General features: G+C 41.5%; 1 protein-coding gene across 1 annotated transcript in view; it reads right to left on the bottom strand.

The window, feature by feature from the left end:
* LOC311340437 (VPS10 domain-containing receptor SorCS3-like) overlaps positions 1–9,687 on the bottom strand; it is a gene marked incomplete at both ends in the record, with an annotated part of 88,742 nt that extends 79,055 nt beyond the window's left edge. Inside the window, 4 exon segments of the mRNA XM_084465332.1 lie at positions 2,050–2,067; positions 2,071–2,107; positions 9,243–9,341; positions 9,671–9,687. Of these exon segments, the coding sequence (XP_084321458.1) occupies positions 2,050–2,067; positions 2,071–2,107; positions 9,243–9,341; positions 9,671–9,687 (171 nt within the window).
* Positions 9,688–21,454: the final 11,767 nt, after the last annotated feature.

The raw sequence follows: 21,454 nt of genomic DNA, 5'->3' as shown, positions 1-21,454 counted from the left end.
TTGCAAGTAACATAAAGAAAAGCCTGCGTAGAAAAGAGTCAGAAAGGACGCCAGAAAATCATTAAAAATTGCCATAAACCTATTTAAGAACTTCTGCCCTGCATGTTTACAAGCACCCCTACATTATTCATTAAATGAGACGCTGAAAGTGAACGAGTAAACACGAGTAAGTAAAAGGTATGGTTAAGTAATGGCAATTACTGCATTTATAAACATAGCCTTTAAGCTATTAGTGAAAAGTGCAGCGATACTTGAGAATGAGAGGTGCTAAACAGCTGAAGCCACCACTGGAAGATTTCTTCTTGGTTGATTTCTGGCCCACATAAATATCGACCATTTCTTCCACTCAGTAAACTTGGCTGAAGTTCTGTACCTCATTTGATCTTTAGATTGGTATTCATTGCTGGCAGCCATTGTAAAATCACCCGTTGCTCATGAGGCTAACAACAAGGCAACTGAAACTCACAGAACCAAACAGATAGCTGATTGGTCAGGGTGATTTTGCCAGGAGGGAATGGCAGTTTTCTGAAAACTAGGAATATTTTGATCCCCAGAATTAATGTATAAGCAATTTTTAGGCTATTATTAGGGCAACTTGGAGACCATTAAAATGTTGAAAAATCATTGGAAGGTCCCTTTAATTGAACGACCATAAGGCGTACACTCTCCGAGTAAATTGTAGGCGCTTTGTAATTAAAAATAACTTCAAAGATGTTGCATGTAACCTTTGTCTCTGAGTTAGGTTGTTTACGCCTTTGATCGCTGGAGTCCATTAAAATCTATCTGATAGTTATTTTCACATCACACATTTACAAACACCGTGGTGTGTTCATGTTTGCAAACACACACACACACACACACACACACACACACACACACACACACACACACACACACACACACACACACACACACACACACACACACACACACACACACACACACACACACACACACACACACACCTTTTGGCGATTGCGGAGGGGGGGGGGGGAATAAAAGCATTGAAAACGCCTGCTGTGATTATTTTCCTGGAGTTTGATTGAGGTTCTGCACGTTTTGGTTCATGTGTCAACTGTGCAGTTATTGCACTCTTCAAGGGAAGTATCTTTGTGACACAAGACAGAGGCTGGCTGTTCCCACACCATATTGATTTTATATATAGGGGATTTGATGAACCTCATTACCAGCTGGCCCATTACTCTGAGGCGCTAACATTAGCTGGCTAGCTAAGAGTCTAGCCGGATGATGTGTGGAATTTAGAAGTGTGGATTTTATGATCACCTTCTAGCTATGGCAGAAATGTTGTCTTTCTCTTTATGTGTCCCCTTAACCTCAACTTTTTTTAATAAGTCCTTTATCCAATCGGTCCTCAACTTTTCATTTATTGCCTGGTATGGCAGCATCACTGTGAAGGACAGAAACCACATGAGTGATATTGTGAAGGTAGCTGGCAAGTCAATAGGAACGCCACAGACTCCGCTGATGTATACATTCGAGGAACAGGTCGTCGGTAAAGCCTACTCGGTTTTAGACCGTAAAAGCCACCCTCTTCACCGACATGTTGAGGTTCTCCCCTCAGGCCGGAGATACAGAGTCCCTTTTTGCAGATGCAATAGGACCAAAAACTCATTTTTACCTAGGACAATATCCTTGCTAAATTGACACAATACTGAATCCCAGACTTGACTGTTGTGTGTTGCCTGTGTGTCCTATGTGTGTATGGGTCACTGTTGATGTTTTAATGTATTTCTTGTGTGCTTTTACCTGTTAACCTGTCTGCAAACCAAGTTTCCCCTTGGGATAATAAAAACCTACTACTACTACTACTGCTTACAAACACCTCCGGCATTTGAACTGTTGAAGAGATAACCTACAATGATATAAACAGTCCTTTAAAATTAATCTAAAGACAACCGCTATTGCTATTACTGTGGGGTTTACAACTTACTTACTTACACAAAAAAAGTGTCTTCAGAAAATAGTCTTTCATGGTCGTTCCTTACAATATATTTTTGCCCTTGCCTGTGAGTAAAAACTTAAACTCACAGTTTCGTAACAAGTCAGTCATCTTGGGAGGTGTGCCTCCAAAAGGACTACAATGTGGCTGTGGCCTTATTCAATTACCTTCACCTGCTTTCATTGGCTCCCGTTTCCCAACACGACGCACTCCGTTATGCATGACTGAAGACTAAAACCCATCGCTATTTAACACCAGACTAAAAAATGTGCTCTGCTGTTACCAAACATTTTAGTTTTGTATTTTTCCCTAACCATAAATCTAGGGTTGGATGAATGTGTAGGTTTTATTCATCAGTCGTCTGATACATTGTCCTATCTCATACAAATCCTCTCTTTTTACCAAGTTTTTAATCAGGAAACAAGTTTAAGACACCAATTACTATGTTTCTTCCCTACCTAACAGATGTGAATAGCAACACAGGCCTATTATAATAGCCATGAATGAATTGTTGTTCATTAAAACTTGCGTTCAAGATCAAACAACATGTTGTGATCCACTAATAATGGTTGTAAGTATTTCCATATATGTGTGTGTGTGTGTGTGTGTGTGTGTGTGTGGGGGGGGGGGGGGGGGGGGCGGTGGCGGATGTGCTTGTGTGTGTTTTCTTGTGTGTATTTTTGTGTATGTGCTGGTGCATGTGACTGTAATTAACGCTGTCCTTCCCCCTTTCTCCCTCTGCATGCCATCATTAGGAGTCTATGTGTGTTAGTTGTGACCCGTGGGGATTGAGTTCTGTGTGAATTATGTAGACACTCAACGTAGCCTCCAGTCACCCTTGTGTGGTGACTCAACTAACAAATAGTATAATGACAATCCTAAAGGGAAACACACATAAGCCAGTAGGATGGCGCGCACACACACACACACACACACACACACACACACACACACACACACACACACACACACACACACACACACACACACACACACACACACACACACACACACACACACACACTACTATCTATCCATGACACCATGTCTCTATTTATCTTTCTATCTATCAAGGCCTCTTTCAGTCTGGTCTGTCTAGCTACAATATAGATTTTTGGTATCTTTGCTTTTTGCTATTTTTTTCCATCTACAATATTCATCAGTCTATAACAATTTATTCCTGACTTCCATTTTTTTTTCTCCAGATATTTCAGATATCTCCCCCTTCCTCTGCCCTCCCTTCATCTCTGCCGTCTCTCATCCTCTCCCAGACTGATGTAGTGATGTAGACACAAGTACTGACTGCAGGCCTGCTTATTCAAGTCTACGACAATGCACCGAATATTAAAGGTCCCGTGACATCACCACCAGGTGTGGTGTGATTGGCCGTTACGAGCCGTTTTGGAAATCTTCCCCTTATGACATCACAGGTGGGCGTGTCCACCTAGATGTGCGCTGGATAGATCAGTCCACCGGCCTACCCAGTGGACCGTAGCAAACGTTGCTCATCTATCCGGCGAACATCTAGGGGGACACGCCCACCTGTGATGTCATAAGGGGAAGATTTCCAAAACGGCTTGTAATGGCCAATCACACCACACCTGGTGAGGAGATATCTGAAATATCTGAAAAATAAATGGAAGTCAGGAATACATTGTTATAGACTGATAAATATTGTAGATGGAAGATAGCAAAAAGCAAAGATACCAAAAATCTATATTGTAGCTAGACAGACCAGACTGAAAGAGGCCTTGATAGATAGAAAGATAGATAGAGACATGGTCACACCACACCTGGTGGCACGTCATGAGACCTTTAAGTAAACCAGGAGGAGGGAAGGTCACATCTTAATTCCTTTTAAGGGTCGAGTTACAGCCACCAAGTCTTTTAAATTGAATAATGAATTACATTACATTTACATTTAGGGCACTTAGCAGACACTTGTATCGAAAGCAACTTACAATAAGAACATTTGTCATATTATTGTTATATTGTTGTTGGTACAGTAAAGATATTCATAGAAACAAGTGCCAAGCAATTACAAAAAAAAAACATTCCCCATACACAACAAAGATAGGTAATGACAAGAAGGCTAGGATAAGATGCTACACAATGCTAAGTACTATTTCTAAGTGCCTTTGTGCATTAGATAAGATTAGATACCTTCAACTTTCATTTCATTTCATAGTAGGGATGTAACGGTTACCGGTGTAACGGTAAACCGCAATAAAAATGTTGTCAATAACAATTACTGTTTTCATTTCAAATAAAATTATTATCGCGGTGGATAACCGCGCCCGCGGTGTGGAAACCGTGTGCTTAAATCCTTCCCAGCACTTCATCCGAGCAGTGTTTGGAATAACGCCGTTTAAAATAACGCCGTTATTTTTTCAGTAACGGGTAATCTAACTAATTAATTTTTCCGTCGTTACAACGCCGTTACCGTTACTGACAGTTAAATGCGGTGCGTTACTATGAATTGATTGAATAAACTGCGTAATCCGAACGCACCCCCTGGCTCAACACATAAACTGCTAGTGAGGACGGAGACTGGGTGGGTTAACAACGAGATAAGCGATTATGATTGGCTAAGAGTCGTGTTTCATGGTAGCCAATCGGAGCCAGTGTGTTTACACACAAGCCAGGATACGCGTGCCACACGCACATGCACACACAAACACCAAACAGATTCGATGAAGCAGTAGAAATGGCGAGTCCGGAGCAATCCGATGAAAAGTTGGCATTTTCAAGGTGGAGATATAAGCACTACTTCAAATTCATTGAGGTCAAAGGCAAGAATGTGCATGTAAAGTGAACATTATGTCCAGGAGCAAAGACTTTGTCGACATCCGTTGTAAGCAATTCTAATTTAATGAAGCATCCCACAACGACACAGGCATCTACAAAGCTACTTTTTTCTTTTTTTACAGTAACGCAAATAATTACTTTCCCTGGTAACTAGTTACTTTTATTATAGAGTAATTCAGTTACTAACTCCGTTATATAGGAGTTCAGCGGACGATCAGCCTGGGCTTCCCTCAAGCCTGATGTGCGGGGAAATTAACCAGATCTCAGATCTCTCTGTCTTAAGTAGTAGTAGTCACCGTCGTCATAGTAGTATTTATACACAAGTGTCAAAGTACAAAACAACTCCCGCTATGGGTTGTAGCCGGGCGCTGAGCGGGGGAAGGCGGGGGAGAGGAGGAGTTCGCTGTCACGGCGATCTGCGGAGGAAGTGTCGGCGGGAGACGGAGAGCGAGTAATTGTTTGCATATTGTTCTTTATGTCTACTCTACTGTAAATGTTCCTGATAAATAAGCTGTTTACATGCTGAACCCTTGTTCCTTTGATGTTAAAAGTTGCACTTTTGATAATATAATATATAAATAAATATAATAAACACTTTTTTTTTAACTATTTCAGTTTGCATAGGCCTATCAGTGCTTTCTGAACATATTGAACACACTTTTAAAAATACCGCGATAATACCGAAAACTGGGATAATTTTGGTCACAATAACCGTGAGGTTCAATTTTCATACCGTTACATCCCTATTTCATAGTCATATAATTTTCAATTATTGTCAGTGATCAGTTTACCTGATTATAGCTCCTAATGACATGGTTTTGTTTTTTTCTGTTATTTTATAGTAGTGTCATAAATAAATGGCCTGTTAAGGCCTGTTTTAACATTTTAAGATTGACTTTAAGCATTTGTTCAGATTGTATTATATTGATTTATGTTACAAAAGTTAATCTCCCAAAAGTTTATTGTAAAGCTGCTTGAGAATGCCTATGTAAATTGATAAAGAAAATACCACTATTGATTTAGCTCCATTCTGGCAGAAGTTTGAACGTTCATTAAATATAATAACAATGGTTTTCAATATCCCTGTGCTAAATGAGTTTTCTTTCTTGCATAACTGGAAAAACATTATCTTCTACATCATTTTGCGTTGTGTTGAAAATAGCTGCTTAAAGTTGACGCAATAACAATGTTTGATATATTTCGCTACAATCGTACCTATCAGTGCCTTTCAATCATTATTTTGTCTGTATCTCAAATGGATTCCATTAAATCACTTAAATATCACTGTAATATCAGTGATATTTATAAATGGAACATAGTGCACCCCATATCTGCGAGGTACATTCCACACGGGCAGACTAGCTGATGAGGGTTATGGACCGGCGTTTGGGTCCTCCTGGCATACTGTCACACAATTCTTGGCAAGAAAAAAGTTTAATTCAATTTCTAAACCATGACTACAGAGAGATGGAAGATGAAAATGGAAAATACAGCACAAAGAAAGACACTTTTACATGACCTTTGACCCGTGGTCTTGGAAACTTACTCGCCAGGTAAACAACTCAGAGACAGCTGACAAGGCCATGCTGCGGTTTAAATCCCAACAGTTGGGAGAGTAGTGTCGTGTCGTGTAACTCTGAACTCGTGTCTCTTAAAGCATGAGTCTCAACCCCAGAAACCCTAAACCGTCTTTTTTCACCTTTGAATCTCTCACTTTTTTTTTATCGGCGAAAAGGCAATACGGTAAGGAAAAGATTCACGTGTCTTGAATCCACAATGAATTCAAGTTTTGAAAGTCAGTCAAGGAAAGACGCAATCTGTGACAATCCAATAAGCACTTAGCTTAAAGTAACCTGGACATATCCATAGTCAATAAGAAATCATCAATAGGGATTAAAAAATGTATTTTTAATGAAATCAATATATATCAAAATATATCTATTAAATCCTTTAATAGATATATTCTACAAAAAAAAAAATGCTGGCCAGCCCATACCTCTCTCTTTGCTTCCAAGATTCTCACTATAGACACTCCCAAAAGCTCTCCCACTTACACCACCCAGCCAGCCGAGCTACGCTAGTTAGCATCACACATTCGCACAGCCAGTCCGAGGGGACAGAACTTAACATTCTTAAAGTTAAGACATTTTTGGAGCCTACCTCCAGGGAAGGGCTCAATCTCATTACATTTTCTATATAATGTATCCCACTGCTCAAATTAAAAATATATATATATATTTATTTATATTACAACAATGTCACACATGGAATTATCCCTTTATGTCATTGTATGTATGTATCGTATGTATATGTAGGGTCAAAATGTGGTTAATCTTGGCCTGTAAGGACACGCACCCTGCACACACCCATTTCATTTGGGCATTCCAAAGTAGCAATAAGAGCTCATTGAATTATCAAATAATTGTTGGCTGCTCGCCATCAAAAACTAAGATATTGTAAATGTGATCTACAAGAAGCATCAAGCGCACTGACAGCTCTCTCTGCGAGTTAGTATCAATCTATTCAAAGTCGTCTAGCGCCGCATCATGACCTTTTCCCATTAAAGCAGAGACAAATCATTTATGATTACAGTGAATGAAACAAGAGACTCGAAATGGAGTCTAATTTTATTTGTACTACCTCTCTCTCTCTCTCTCTCTCTCTCTCTCTCTCTCTCTCTCTCTCTCTCTCTCTCTCTCTCTCTCTCTCTCTCTCTCTCTCTCTCTCTCTCTCTCTCTCTCTCTCTCTCTCTCTCTCTCTCTCTCTCTCCTAGCCCTAACCCCTTAATCGCGTGTGTCAACGACAGCAGAAGTGAGCGGCGCTCTGACTTGAAGGCAGTGTCGCAGCGTGTCACCTTGAGTCCCCCTCTCTCCGCGGTGCCGCGGTGCGGGGGACAGCTGATTAACACCGGGGCTACGATTTTTTAAACACTTTCATCTCCTCCCCCTCTTTTGGTCTCTCCCCCCCCCTCCATCTCTCCCCCTTCCCCCGATGGTGACTCCCTTCTCCTGGTGTAGGGGGCTGATTGCGCGGAGCAGTGCTGGGAATGCGTTTGGGTTTACGGTCGTACACACGCATGGCGCCAAGCCCACCATTGCCCATGTGTGAGTCAATGTTTTCGTTCAGCACGCCGCGGCGTCACCCGACACACAGATTGTGTGTGTGTGTGTGTGTGTGTGTGTGTGTGTGTGTGTGTGTGTGTGTGTGTCCCAGTGTGAGTCAGGCGCAATTAAAATGGCAGTTTGTTGCATTTCCTGGGGCTCAGAACCGCATTGTTGTTCCCAGCAGTTGACACCGTGAAGGTGTCAACTGCTAGCTGTTTAGTTTCACGCACTTTATTTCACACATTTGGCCCCTCATATTTACAGGTGCAGCGCTAGATAGTACCGCTCCGATAAGCCACTCTGTCCGTGTGATCTTGCTGTTACTTTTTCTACGGCAGGGACTGAAAATTTGAATCCTACAGGGGAGTTTCTGTAAGTATGTACGTGTGTCTGTCCGTCGCTCTTCTCAACAGCTTGACTGGACACTTGGCGGGTGTGTTGCTGATTGTGTTGTACTGAGGACCCAAGGTAGGGTAGTGTTGACCTAAGGTTTTTCTGAATGAGCAATACTGGAGGCCAAGCACACATTGAACGGGTACTGCACCAGTTACTAAAAGCTTAAAATATAGACACAACCCGAAGCTAATATAAATATAGAAAAAACCAAGTTATCTTTGAAATTCAGCCCACCCAATGAAGCCGTTATCTTGGTTTTTCGGATATAAAATAATCGGGTAATGTAATGTGCTTATCTTTAACGGTTAGATGGATTACATTATTTATACAGTAATAGAAAAGTTAGCGAGCCAAAGCATGTAAAAAAATCTCTGCAGTGGATAGAGATCTTATTCTCAAATCATAAACGCTCCATACCTAATGGCTGTTTCCCAGAAAGGAATTACATTCATCTCCCCCGCCTTTTTTTCATTCTTCATCCAAGGGGATCATCGAAGCGAAAAGAAACATTTGCAGTGATGCAGAAGCTTCTTTCAATTCCTATGCAGCCTGGCTACCCGTCGAACTCCACGTTGAAACCCGTCAGTGTGCGTGAAGTGTCATCGTGAGTGAGCCGACAACAGATCGACGACGGTGAACTCGTCGAAAGGTTCAGGAAGCATTCCCTGATTTAGCTCTTGGAGGTGGACGACAGAGAGGGACCGTCGGAGGGTCAGTGGCGGTCGCCAATCGCGCTCCATGCGGTTGCCGAGCAGAGCAAACGCCGCCGTGGCCGGCGTCCCCGCGCGTGTGCCGTGATTCATTCTGACAACGCGTAACTTCCGGGCATCATTGTCAGTTGAGTCACGGCCCAGAGAATCTGAACAGATTTCCCCGGCTGAGGCTAGAGATTTACAGCTATGGGCCCAAAGACGAATCCACTGATGGAGACGGGGAGAGGGAGAAACAAAGAGAGAGAGTGTGCTGGAACGAACCGCAGCTGCTGGAAGATGGAGATGATTTTGCTGTGGGACATGGCTTCGGTTGGACCCTTCACATCATTAGTGAGAATGGGGTTACGCAAGAGATACTGCCTGGGGGGGGGGACAGAGGTGACTTGTGGGTCAACATACACGGTGGGGTTGAGTTAGGGGGGAGGGGTGGTGCGGAAGGGGAAGCATCCGGAGGGTTGACTGTTAGTCCTTGGCTGTAAGGAGATTAGCACTTAATCATAACGAGCTTGATATCCCTAATCTTAATCACTTTTCTTTTTAATGTATAATTAACTACAGAAGAGTGTGTCGGAGTATCAATCCCATCGCTCTGTTATAGCCTATCTGGTAAAGAGCCCACGTGCCACAAAGGCAACCCCAGTGGTCTGCTTCAGAGACACACACACACACACACACGCACACACACTCACCCACACGCGACCACCATTTTGGATGCGCTTTACATCAGCTCCTAATGATCTTTATGTCCTGTTTTTGTAATGAATATTACCCTTGAATGGGTTCCTAACCACGCAGGAGAATATATATATGGCATTTTGGTGCATCCTTCGACCAGCCTGCCTTCCTGTAAACCAATTAGAGGAAGAAAAGGTCAGCACCTGGGAAAGCATCAGATAAAAGTCTGATTAAATTGGTGCATGCTCCTAAACAGGAGAAGAGAGCCAACACTGTCTATGGTGCACTATTTTCAGAATGATTCTGATAAAACACACATTGGTGGTGCAACATACAGGGGTAGGATATGATGTTTACCAAATGGTTTCCAAATGATACAAATCAGAGAGTTTTGCAACGACGGCACCTGCCTTTATTGTAGTTTTGTCTGTTTACTTACTACAAACAACTTTCTGACTGTAGGACAGCTTTCAAACAGCTTTCAACTTGAAAAACTAATTCACTCCCAAAAGGACAGCAGTTTGTGTTACTGGCATACAGACGTGAGTTTCTACCAGTAGTGTCTCCTCAAAGACCGAAGATCAAAGATACAAAACATCAAACATGTTTATATTTTCTAAATCTTACTCATACCTACTTTGGTAGTTTGTTGGAAATATCAGGGAATACCTTGAATGGGAGGCTATTCAGTCACAGGGAAGAACACACACACACACACACACACACACACACACACACACACACACACACACACACACACACACACACACACACACACACACACACACACACACACACCTAACCTAGCAACTGTAAGTGCTTGGCACCTGTTTCTATGAATATCTTTACTGTACCGGCAGCGATATATTGTTGTTTATTTTTCTTCTGACAAATGTACTTAGTGTAAGTCATTTAGGATAAAAGCGACTGCTAAATGCCCTTAATGTAAATGTAAACATAGAACAAGTCAATATTAACAGAACCCAAGACGGTGGGAACAGTGTTAACATGCCATGGTTAATAAGTATAATGTTCAATATTTAGTGTTTTTGATATTGAAGGGTAAATCTGGGGCAGTTGTTTGATTTAGAACATGCATTCCATTTGTTCCATTATCGCTAGGACATGTGTCGTTGAATGGATGCAGACAAGTCGGCCAGACTCCTATTGTCCTGAAATTGTAATTTATTTTTATTTTATTCTCTTTAAATTAGTCTTTTTATTTTGCCACACTTTCTTTTCTCGATTCATCTATACTTATTTGACCATTCCCTTGTCACCCTCTCATCACCTTTCCGAGTCAAGAATGGTCTTTCGTTTGCCTTTCCTTTGATTCACCATTTAGTAAACGGTAAACTGCAGGAGCTCAGAGCAGACGACTGGTGCATGAGGAGACTAGCAAGTCCCACCAACTCATCAGACCGTCAACTACTTTGTTCCTTTAAACGCAGAAATAAAATATAGGATTTTACATCGAGCAGAGAATTAGGACCATAAGGCCTCATTAAGAGCCCTGATCAAAGGTTGCCGTGTGCACTTTTTCCTGAAATTTAGCATGCATGGGTAATAGCAAAAGGCTTAGAGTGATCATTACAATGAGCAGCACATTCATTCTGTCTGTCAGCCTCTGAGACACCAGCGAGACCGCCCATGAATCTCTAATTTCCTCAGACACGAGATTCGATTTTCCTCTTTTGGGGACCAGGAACTAGGCAGCAGTCATATGATTATCATGCTGCTGTTGTGTGGCTGTTGCTGTGCGGTTGATGTTGTTGCTTTCGTGATTGTTATGCTGTTGTTGTGGTTGTTATGTTGTTTTGGACCTGTGTTTGATACCCTGTTGTAGATGTTCTGATTTTGTTGTGATATAGTTGTTATGATGTTGGTGTAGTAATGGTTGTTAAGCTGTTGTTGTGGTTGTTATGCTGTTGTTTTGTAGTTTTGGTTGTTATACTGTTGTTGTGGTTGTTATGCTGTTGTTTTGTAGTTATGGTTGTTATACTGTTGTTGTGGTTGATATGCTCTTGTTGTGGTTGTCATGGTGTTGTGAAGTTACAGTTGTCATGCAGTCGTTGTGGTTGTTATGCTGTCGAGTAGTTTTGGTTGTTATGCTTTTGTTGTGTAGGTGTGATTGTTATGTTGTGGTTGTTATGCTGTTATTGTGTTGTTGTCGTTGTGTTGTTGTCGTTGTTTTGGTTGCTATTGCTATGGTGTTGAAGTTGTAGGGAAGGATGTGGGGGCAATGACGGAAAGCCGGAACAAAATGGGAGGAAAATAAAATCTAATTATTCTTTTTATTTTCAATTCATCAACATCACTGAAATCTAAATGAAAGCTAAAAAGTGTGAGTGTGATTAATAGCTTTTTAAATGACAAGGCGATTTCATTCAACACAGAAAATACGTGTTAGCGTTGCTGCTCTCAAAATCAAGTAAATTCTGTCCTGAAAACCCATTAGCCCATGGTTCACTTTATCAGCCAATATTCTTAATAAGTCTGCTTTTATTATGTATCACTGTGTACCGCCTTTGTGTGAGCAACCTTTGAAAGAACGATTCCCAAGAAGGACAGTTAGCTTCTTTGATAATAGGACCGACATTTAAAGCAATGGGCACAGCTGTGGAAAGCACAGCTGTGGAAAGCCCAGTTGTACCTATTAGGGTTAGGTTACCAAAGCAAAGAACAACCTCCTAGGTAAGGGCTCTTACAGGTCGTTAGCCGCACAATTGTTTTGAAAGGGTTTATTTGTTACTCCCATTTATTCAAAAGCAGTAAGAGTGGAAAATATCTTGCGCTCAATCCCTAGTAAACTCTCAATTCAAATCAAGCTCTCAATTAGGGCAGACTACACCACAGGTGGGAGATACAGACTGGTCTAGCAACCGAATCCGCCATTGTCGTAGTGACTGACACTGCTTTTTTTTTTTAAGCTATTTTTCACATTTCCCATTATTCCTAGTTTGAAGTTTGAATCGCGTTTTGCTCTGAGTAGACACATTCCTGTTTTCCATTTTGTTGCACACACCCACCAGGCCCAGATTTGTCAATGGCGCTTCACTTCACCTCCTCGTTCCTATAAATAATTACATTCATTTCATCTCGCCAATATGAATTCTGCTCCTGGGTGGTGTTATGCCCTGCTTCCCTAACTGAATATCTTTCTCGCATACAAATGTCACACATTGTTTCAACAGCTGAACGTTATCCAGATACACGCCTACACATCTGTCGGGGACCCCTTCTTCTTTGTCGTCGCCATCTCGTGCAGTGCCAAGGTTTCTCCGCATGAGTGCTGCGTCTTCAGGAGCCCAACCAAACCAGTGACCTTTACCTCCAGCCAGTACCCACGCCGGCCCCCAGTCACCTCCTGTTGCATCCGCCCCGCCGCCGCGTGCGGACGCCCCCCCCCCCCAGAGAGACACGACCGCTCGCCGCTACGCTGATCACAAATGTCTTCCAAAGTAAACAGAGCCAGGACGCTGGCGTACTATGAATAAATATATCATGGAGAACGACGCGTATGACCAGCCCTACAGCATGACCCCATCACAAGGCTAAACAAACACTTGCATGCCACGCGGGAAAACACGTCCGAAACGTGTGGTTCAATCATAAAATCATATGTCAAGTCGAACTTCATACACTTCGGTTTGTCTCGCGTAATGTCTCGACTGGAATGAATCACATGGACCACACTAGCAGAGAGTGTCACTTGTTCTTCCCAGCAGTGGGCTGTCATTCTATTCTGTGTTTGGTGGTTTTTTTGGTTGTTTTTTTTGTGACACAGCTCTTTGCTGTTTACACTTTGACGCTAAACGAAAATGAAAGCACAGTTCCCTTCTCCTGGCCCCTCTGCTGGCCGTGTCACACCGAGGTAAAGGAAAGTTATTTTTACATCTTTCAAGCCTCGGCGTTTGACTCAATTAATAAAAAAAAAAGGAAAAGAAAAAGAAATGACCACTGTCTGTGTTGTCTGTCAACCACCAGTAAGAATGTGCCTTAAGGCCACCGCCGCACTGAATCGGTTTCAGCACTCGAAGCGGACGAGGGCACACGCTCCGTTGGGCTGACATGGGTTGGCCGGGGCCCTTGTTCCGCGTATTGCCATGGCGGGAACAGAAGGACGTTGGCTTTACACCATGGTTACGAACCACCACATCGACAACCAGCAATTAAGAGGCAACAGAAGATCGTGACAAAGCAGAGTGAAGAGAGCGATGGGGCTTTGAGATCAAGATGTATCTGCAATCCAATTAGGTCCTGCTTTCCCCATCCCTCTCTGTGGCCCCCCCGTCGTCTCTGGGAATCAATGACGCCGGGATTGATTGAATGCCCTGCAGGCCTTCGCGCTGACTAAGATGTCACCAAATATGGAGAGTTATTGAGAAATGATGCATAGCCGCAACTCGATAAAGAAAGAAGCCGATTCACTTTGTCAATCTTGATCACCTAGCTGCTGTCATTGTCAAAGAAACCAGGAAAGTCAGCTGTGACCTACACTGGTTACATTTCATTGTCCAATCACGGACAGATATCACTAACGATCATAATAAATACGGTCATCCAATCGATACAATTGACGAGCATAGAATCCCCGTGTTCATTTCTGCTTTATTTCAAGTCTCATCAATCCCATGTGGGAGTGAGAGAGTCCATGCATCTTTAGGACAACAACCACAGCATGACGTGGCTGATCGATCGGCCCATTGATCGGTTCACCGCGTTGGAATGGGGAACGCGGGTCCTTTGTCTCGCCACAATCAAGTTCAAGAATGAGACATAAGCGGTTGTGTGGTCTCAATGGTTGGGACACGCACACACAAACTGACACACACACACACACACACACACACACACACACACAACACAGTAGAACTATTAAGTAACGTATTTTCAATACAATTTAGCTTACCCCCAAAATTTGACATTTACAACAAAATCGGTTGAAAATTAACAATTATAAACCTCAAAGTAAAATAAACTAAATACAAAGTAAATTGATAGCCATACAAAGGCTGAATTCCAAGGTTTGCAGTTTCCTGGTAAGTAGATGATAATGAGGATAATGAGGTAACTTCCTGTAAATGTATTGGAAATAACAACCAAATAATTGTATAACTATATTGTATTTCCTGATAAGCTGTTTATAATTAGGTCGTCATTTGTTTCATATAGTTCTACACAGTTAAATGAGACGCATAATTCGGCTCACATGCAAAATATTGAGGAATAATAAACAAATATTAATAATAACATTTTCTCCAAGTTGTCCTTAACTGGTTGTGATGGCAAAGAGTGTAGGCCCTATGGCAACACAGAATCTGGGGGTTAACAATGCATGGCCCTTCCAGGCACAGTAGGTGAGGCCATGTTGTCAGTGATGGAATAGCAAAGGTCCAAGCTTGGTGAGCTGCTAAAGGCTTGAGCTCAGCCTTATGTACATGCATGACGTAATATAAATAACTAAGTACCTTCAATAGGACTATTGTTTACACTGTCTATATGTTCCAAGTAATATTGAATCAGTCGAAGCGGGTGTACCTGCTATATTTTCCAGAGATCAGATCAGTAATTTAAAACCAAGTATTAACGTTAACTGAATATACAGACCTTTACATCATCTATTCACATCAGGGCAGCAGGGGGTGAAGTGTGACTGCTTACCTTAAATATGAATATTTCTGCATAATAGGTGCAGAGTTTTACATCTTGATTTCCAACTAGATTCTGTCTAACTTTTGCAGATCATGCCAGTTTAATGCCTGGCTAGTTGATGTCTAAATTATGTTGAACAGACCACTAAATTTAAGTGAGTGTTTCAGTTCCAACTACTTTCTGAAGGCCAATACATTAAAGAACATTTTGTAACCATTCACAATATTCACAATCTCTTTAATTTCAGCAGATCAGTCCAACTTTGTAAAACATCCCGACATGGGTAAGGACCAAGTTCCTTTAGGTTGGGTCGGAGTCCCGACGTGGGTATCAGAGACTGTTGATCTTAAATACATACATTTTTTTAACTTTGCCTTTATTTCCTATCTATTTTACTTTTTTTTTTACTTATCTATTATTTTCTTTTATTGTATGACAATGTTTATATGTGAAGCACTTTGAGTTGCCTTGCCTTGCCTAAAACAGAGCCATTTTTTGCTTTTTGAAACACCAATAAATTAACAAATACGACATACTGCTGCGATATTTGTCAAAATATGACAAATGTATTTTCGATTTGTACCGTTTTTGTATCTCCCCACCTCCGTTAGAGAGGCCAAGTCCATTTATTCTTCCAAGTCACTCCTGAAAACTCTTTTTATTTTTTAAATCGCTAGAAGGACCTCATATGATTTTTCTATTTTTATTTTTGAGCCCTTTTCCTTTTTCCTTTATTTTTATTTGTTGTGACGCGCATCGGCTCCTAGAAATGCGTTATACAAGACTGATTTATTATTATTACCAGATTTGGCTTGTTTGACATTTCTGTTCATCCTTGTTACTGTTCACTCGCTGACAAAAAGAGTGCAACATGTATTTGTATACAGTATATAAATACATGTGTTATTATTTTGGTGTGTATTGTTATCTTTCAAAATCTTTTAAAATGTTTTTTTTTTAACTTTGCCTTTATTTTCTATCTATTTCACTTTTTACTTAACTATTATTTTATTTTATTGTATGACAATGTTTATATGTGAAGCACTTTGAGTCTGCCTTGTGTATGAAAAGTGCTATATAAATAAAGTTGCCTTGCCTTGCCTTTCAGTAAAACAAATTCAATATGTTAGATACCATGCGTACATTGGACTTGTTTCAGGATATGAACACAACCGCTTCCATTTACTTTATATAATATAGTGTTCATGTTACGTGTTTGTGTTGAGTGTTCATTCCTTCTGCTTCTGTAAAATACTGTGACGAGCCCCGTCCTTCCCTTCCCGTGAGCAGAAAAACAGTGTCCAGCATAAACAAGATGTGCAACGTGTCTGCAGCTTCAAGGCTGCGGCCGATCAAAGCCTTCTCGGAAACCACTTGGAGAGTGATCTTGGGGGACAGTGAGCGAGTTTAACCAAAGTGTCTTCACCGTGTGGCTCCGGAGAAGGAGACGCTGGGGGAAGGACACACATTTCACCATTTCCACTCTAGACTTCTGAACAAAATGTAATACATGTTTCCTCTCAGGTGGACCAAAGAGACACTTTTTATAGCACTGATGAATAACAAGGAGCTCATTTACTGCGACAAAACATAAAAGGATGTCCGGCCGTCTACATCTTCAATGCATGGTCTTCAATTAACACAATGCAATCATGATTCCCTAAAAACATCGGAAGGTTAAAAGCTCTATATCAATAACGTCACGGTGAATCACATGAGTCAATCATTTCAATTTCCTGTGAGAATAAAAAATTACAGAGTGAGCATTTTTTCTCTTTTTTTCTCCCGCTTCAAAAGTTCACAAGATGGTGGTCAATCACATTTGAATGAGCCTTTGTTCTCCTCGGCGCACCATGGCCATTCCGGGAGATTGCCTTGTTAACCCACTCAGCAGATGGCAAGAGTGCACTCTCCTTAATTCATGGAGACAACCAGTCACTCCACAATGGTACGCCACTGCCCACCTACTCTTAAAGATATAAAACTACAGGCTCCCATCCCCGCCTCAGCCGTTCAGACCTTCTTCCCTAAGGCTGTGGTATGGAATGATGGTTATTCAATTTATATTTTAAGTTTTTATTAATAATACTTTTATAATTACATTTTTGGTTTTAAATTTAATTTATATTTTTAAGGGCATGATCATAAATACAAGATACATTTTAACATGGATGTATATATACATAAAAAAGAGTTTCATTGCCAGTAGCGAAGAGGATTTTTTGTCCCTATCAGTTCATGTAGAATAACCATAAAACAAGAAGTTCCTACTTCCTTTTGCAAGATACAGTATGTCAAACTAGCTTGCTACTTGTTTTGCCAAGCAAAAGCAGTCAACAGCCGGAACAATGGCTATGGATTTGCATTGTAAATGGAAGCACAGTATACAGCACTGAATACATGTGTCAAATGGACATCAGCCAATAGCATAAGAATAACAAGAAGAAATACATATATATATTAATATATGTACAGCATATATATAATCCAAGACAGCTGAAGAGAATTACAAGGCACAGATTTGTCCAAACATGTATGACAAAACAAAAAGACCATTACACGTGCTGTACTGTCGGAGCCAGACATTCATTCTCCCTAATGGTTTATTAATGCTGCGTTTTTCGCTTCAGGGATACAATTCTTTTCCAGTGCCACACTTTCACTTTAAAATCAATCAATCATGTACTCACTAATGGCAAATCATCTATCCTTGCAAGAGGGAAACATTCAAAAGACCCACGGCAGGCTTCAGGGCCTGATTAGGAAATATAGTTTTATTAGAGAATACACCGTTTTGGATAACAACTTTTCAACCGTGTTTCAGATTAAAACAAGAATCACCCCATAAAATCAAAGCAGTAGAGTAAGTAAATATACTCATATGAGAGACAGTCAGCAAGGACCTCACAATACAATATAACAATGTTTTTTGAGTGCTGATATGACATGTGTTGCGACTCTGTAAATGTTGTGTTTCTCTTAATATTGCGATATGATATTACGACTTTGAATAGCATATTACAATTGCTATTTTATATTTCTCGTGGTTTAACGTACAATGATGTTTTTCAGATTCTCGTCCGTAATATACAAACATAAACTGTACATGTATCATATATGCATGTACAGTAAAAAAAATGGGTCTACTGTTTGGTATTAAGAATAGCAATAGTACATTACAGGAGTAATGAGCTTCTCCTGACCACAAAGACCCACATTGTACAACTGGAACAATGTTTATTGGGTAAAAGGTAGGTGATATACATTCCTATCAGCGGTTAACTTCCGTTCAATACAAACAATCATCTCCTGCTCATTATGCGCCTTATAAATCCTGCAGCTTCCCCTGTGTTTTATAGTTGTGAACTTATTTGTATTCATTTTTGTAATTTTATCACAATGCAGTCTTTCCCATCCTGCAGTAGCTACACAACATTAGACAGTTGCCTGCATAGCAACGGAACTGAATTCATCTGCCCTTTATTTAGAGGAATCAAACTAAGTTCCGCCCCAAAGCATTCACTTTATCTTCCGCCTCGCTTTGTTGCTCAAACCCACTAGCCAAGAGCAGTACTCCTTGCCTACTGAATTTGTTCAACTTTATCTCCTTACTGCACTCAATGTCGGAGTGTGTTTCTATTCTTTACCCTGTCACGTCCATGTGAAGGGTGTCCTTGTGTCAGAGAGAGGTCTTTTTTTAAGTCAGATGTATTATTAGCATTACCCGGGGCCAAGCACACCCTACTGTAATTGATAGTGTTTTTTATCACTATTATTATGGTTAATAGTACACTATATCAAACAAGGATTAAAAAAAAGACCTCCCCATCAAGCCTTTCCTCCACCAAGCCGAAGCCAGATTGTAAAGGTTGTGTGGAGCGTTGGCAGTGGTCTATGCTGCTGTAAGCACTCCACACAGCCAACGGAGGAGATGGAGGAGTGTAGAGGATGGAGGACGAAGAGGAGGTCATGGTATGCCCCCCATGGTACTAAACGGATGGTCCAACTCAAACATCATGAACGTACACCAGTTTGCGCAACAGCTCAGTGCCAACAATGACATAAGGTGAAGTGTGTCTTCTGAAAAAGGCAGCGCTCTCTCTCTCTCTCTCTCTCATTAAGTATGTATAATAATCTTCCTTTTGTTCCTCTGTTCCACCTGTAACTAATAGATATGCCGCCCCCCCCCCCCCCCCCCCCCCCCCCCCCCCGTTCAGCACAGAGGTTTCATTCGCTGTACGACTCTGACATACATAAATACACAAGATCAATCCAGAGGCAATAATGTTTGCTTTGAATTTTGGAAATAAGCATGGCAATATGGATGATCATTGTATAATTCCTTGCAAAATCTCCATTTATCACGGTGGGTGATGAATATTCCCCTCCTACCACAAGAACTACCGTGGATAAACACAAATTAGTCTCACTTCCATTTAACCAGAGCAAGCAAGATCGATTTTTTTTTAGACAATCTGAACGCCCACAATGCAACTACAATCTGCAGCACTATAACACTGGAGCACATCAACAGAGCAGAATGGGGCTTATCTTAGCACCTTGAAGACGGAACACACTTCAAGTCAGCAATCAAATGGATGTGTTAAAGGGTTATTCCTTAGCAATTAAAAAATACCATATGCGTTTTACAAATGATTCAAGGGTATTTATATACATATATTTCAGTGTTTTCTGGTACCATAGTATGTGAAGTGTTAGATTGGATTGTTTTATATGGTGGATTATGATTATTATTTGGTGGCGACCATTGTGGAGGTATAGGCTGCGATGGAAGTTATAAAACAATGTCCAAAAAAGCATAAGTACAACATTCCAAGGGCGGCGGTCATCGAAATGTGACATTGCGATGTTCAAGCCCCATACAACAAACATGCTCACGTTATATAGGCTACCGTCTCTTTAAAAAAAAAAACAGTTTATTTGCAAAGTCAAACGTAGGACAAACAAACAACTCCACAACTCGTGTTGCTCATTACCGGAGGAGAGATGAACTAAGCTTTTTTTTTTTTCCTCAAATCATTTTTCCTTTCTGTCATGTTTTTTTTTTTTTTTTTTTGCTGCTGCTTTTACACGTAGAGACCTCATCAGCTGTCAGACAGCTGCCTGTCTGCGGGACAGCGTCGACAGGAAACCGGGGGGGGGGGGGGGGGGGGGGGGGGGGGGCGCAGAGTGACAGGGGGAAACGTCCGACCTCAACAGCATCGAGAGGCACAAAACGGCTCCGCGTAACGGGCCACGCAGACGGCGCTATCGCACACCCAACACCGCCATCGACAGTTTTTTCGTGTCTCTGCGTCTTTAAAATCCCATTGAGGCTGATTGGATTTCGCCTGTGCTTTCAAATTCGCCCGCATAACGTGTAGGCAACCCATTCCCTCCGTAATGGATCCAATGACCTCACGTCTCAAAAGCGTCTATTATCTGTTTCGCGCACTTGTTGACTTTTTTTCCTTTGCGTTTTTTTTTTTCTCCCGCCGTCGTTGTAGTTGCATTTGTTTGTGTTTCTCTCACCCTCCCCACCCCCCCCGTCCCGCCCCGCCCCGCCCCCGCCCCGCCGCTGCCCAGCGCCAGTCCAGTTCAGCGGGGAGCTCATTAGCTCCTGTGTGATGATGAACACGTCGACTTTGCTGAGGGATAATTGTGGTTTGTCACTCACAGACGGCTGCCGTGTGTGTGTTCGCCTGTCGCACACGGGCGATAGCGGTGTGAGACTCTCGCTCAGGCTCAGTCATTTAGCTAATCGCACAGTTGGCTCCCATAATAACGACTGTTAGCGCCCGAGCTAAAGGACAGCTAAATTGTAGGCCATAATCGCAATTTGCAATGTACTCGCCCCTATTGTTCCACAATCGGCCCGTGGATCTGTTTGTTGTTTGTTGTTTGACAACCACAAACTCACACAGTCCCCCCACAGGTAATTACATTAATGATGGCACCGTAGAGACACGTTAAAAAGGCAACACCATCTGCTGCCTGCACACAAAAAAACGGACTAGCATTTCGATGAAGTATATTATGAAAAAAACATAATCCATTAACTATAAACAATGCCATTAACTGATATTCTCCCTCAAAGTATTATATCGGGACATTTGGACCAGTATGGATTTTCTAAAGCAATA

Source organism: Micromesistius poutassou (genome assembly GCF_964030765.1).
Source record: "Micromesistius poutassou genome assembly, chromosome: 3".
Classification (NCBI taxonomy): domain Eukaryota; kingdom Metazoa; phylum Chordata; class Actinopteri; order Gadiformes; family Gadidae; genus Micromesistius; species Micromesistius poutassou.
Note: the sequence above shows the minus strand (reverse complement) of the source record. Positions and strands in the feature narration are given on the sequence as shown.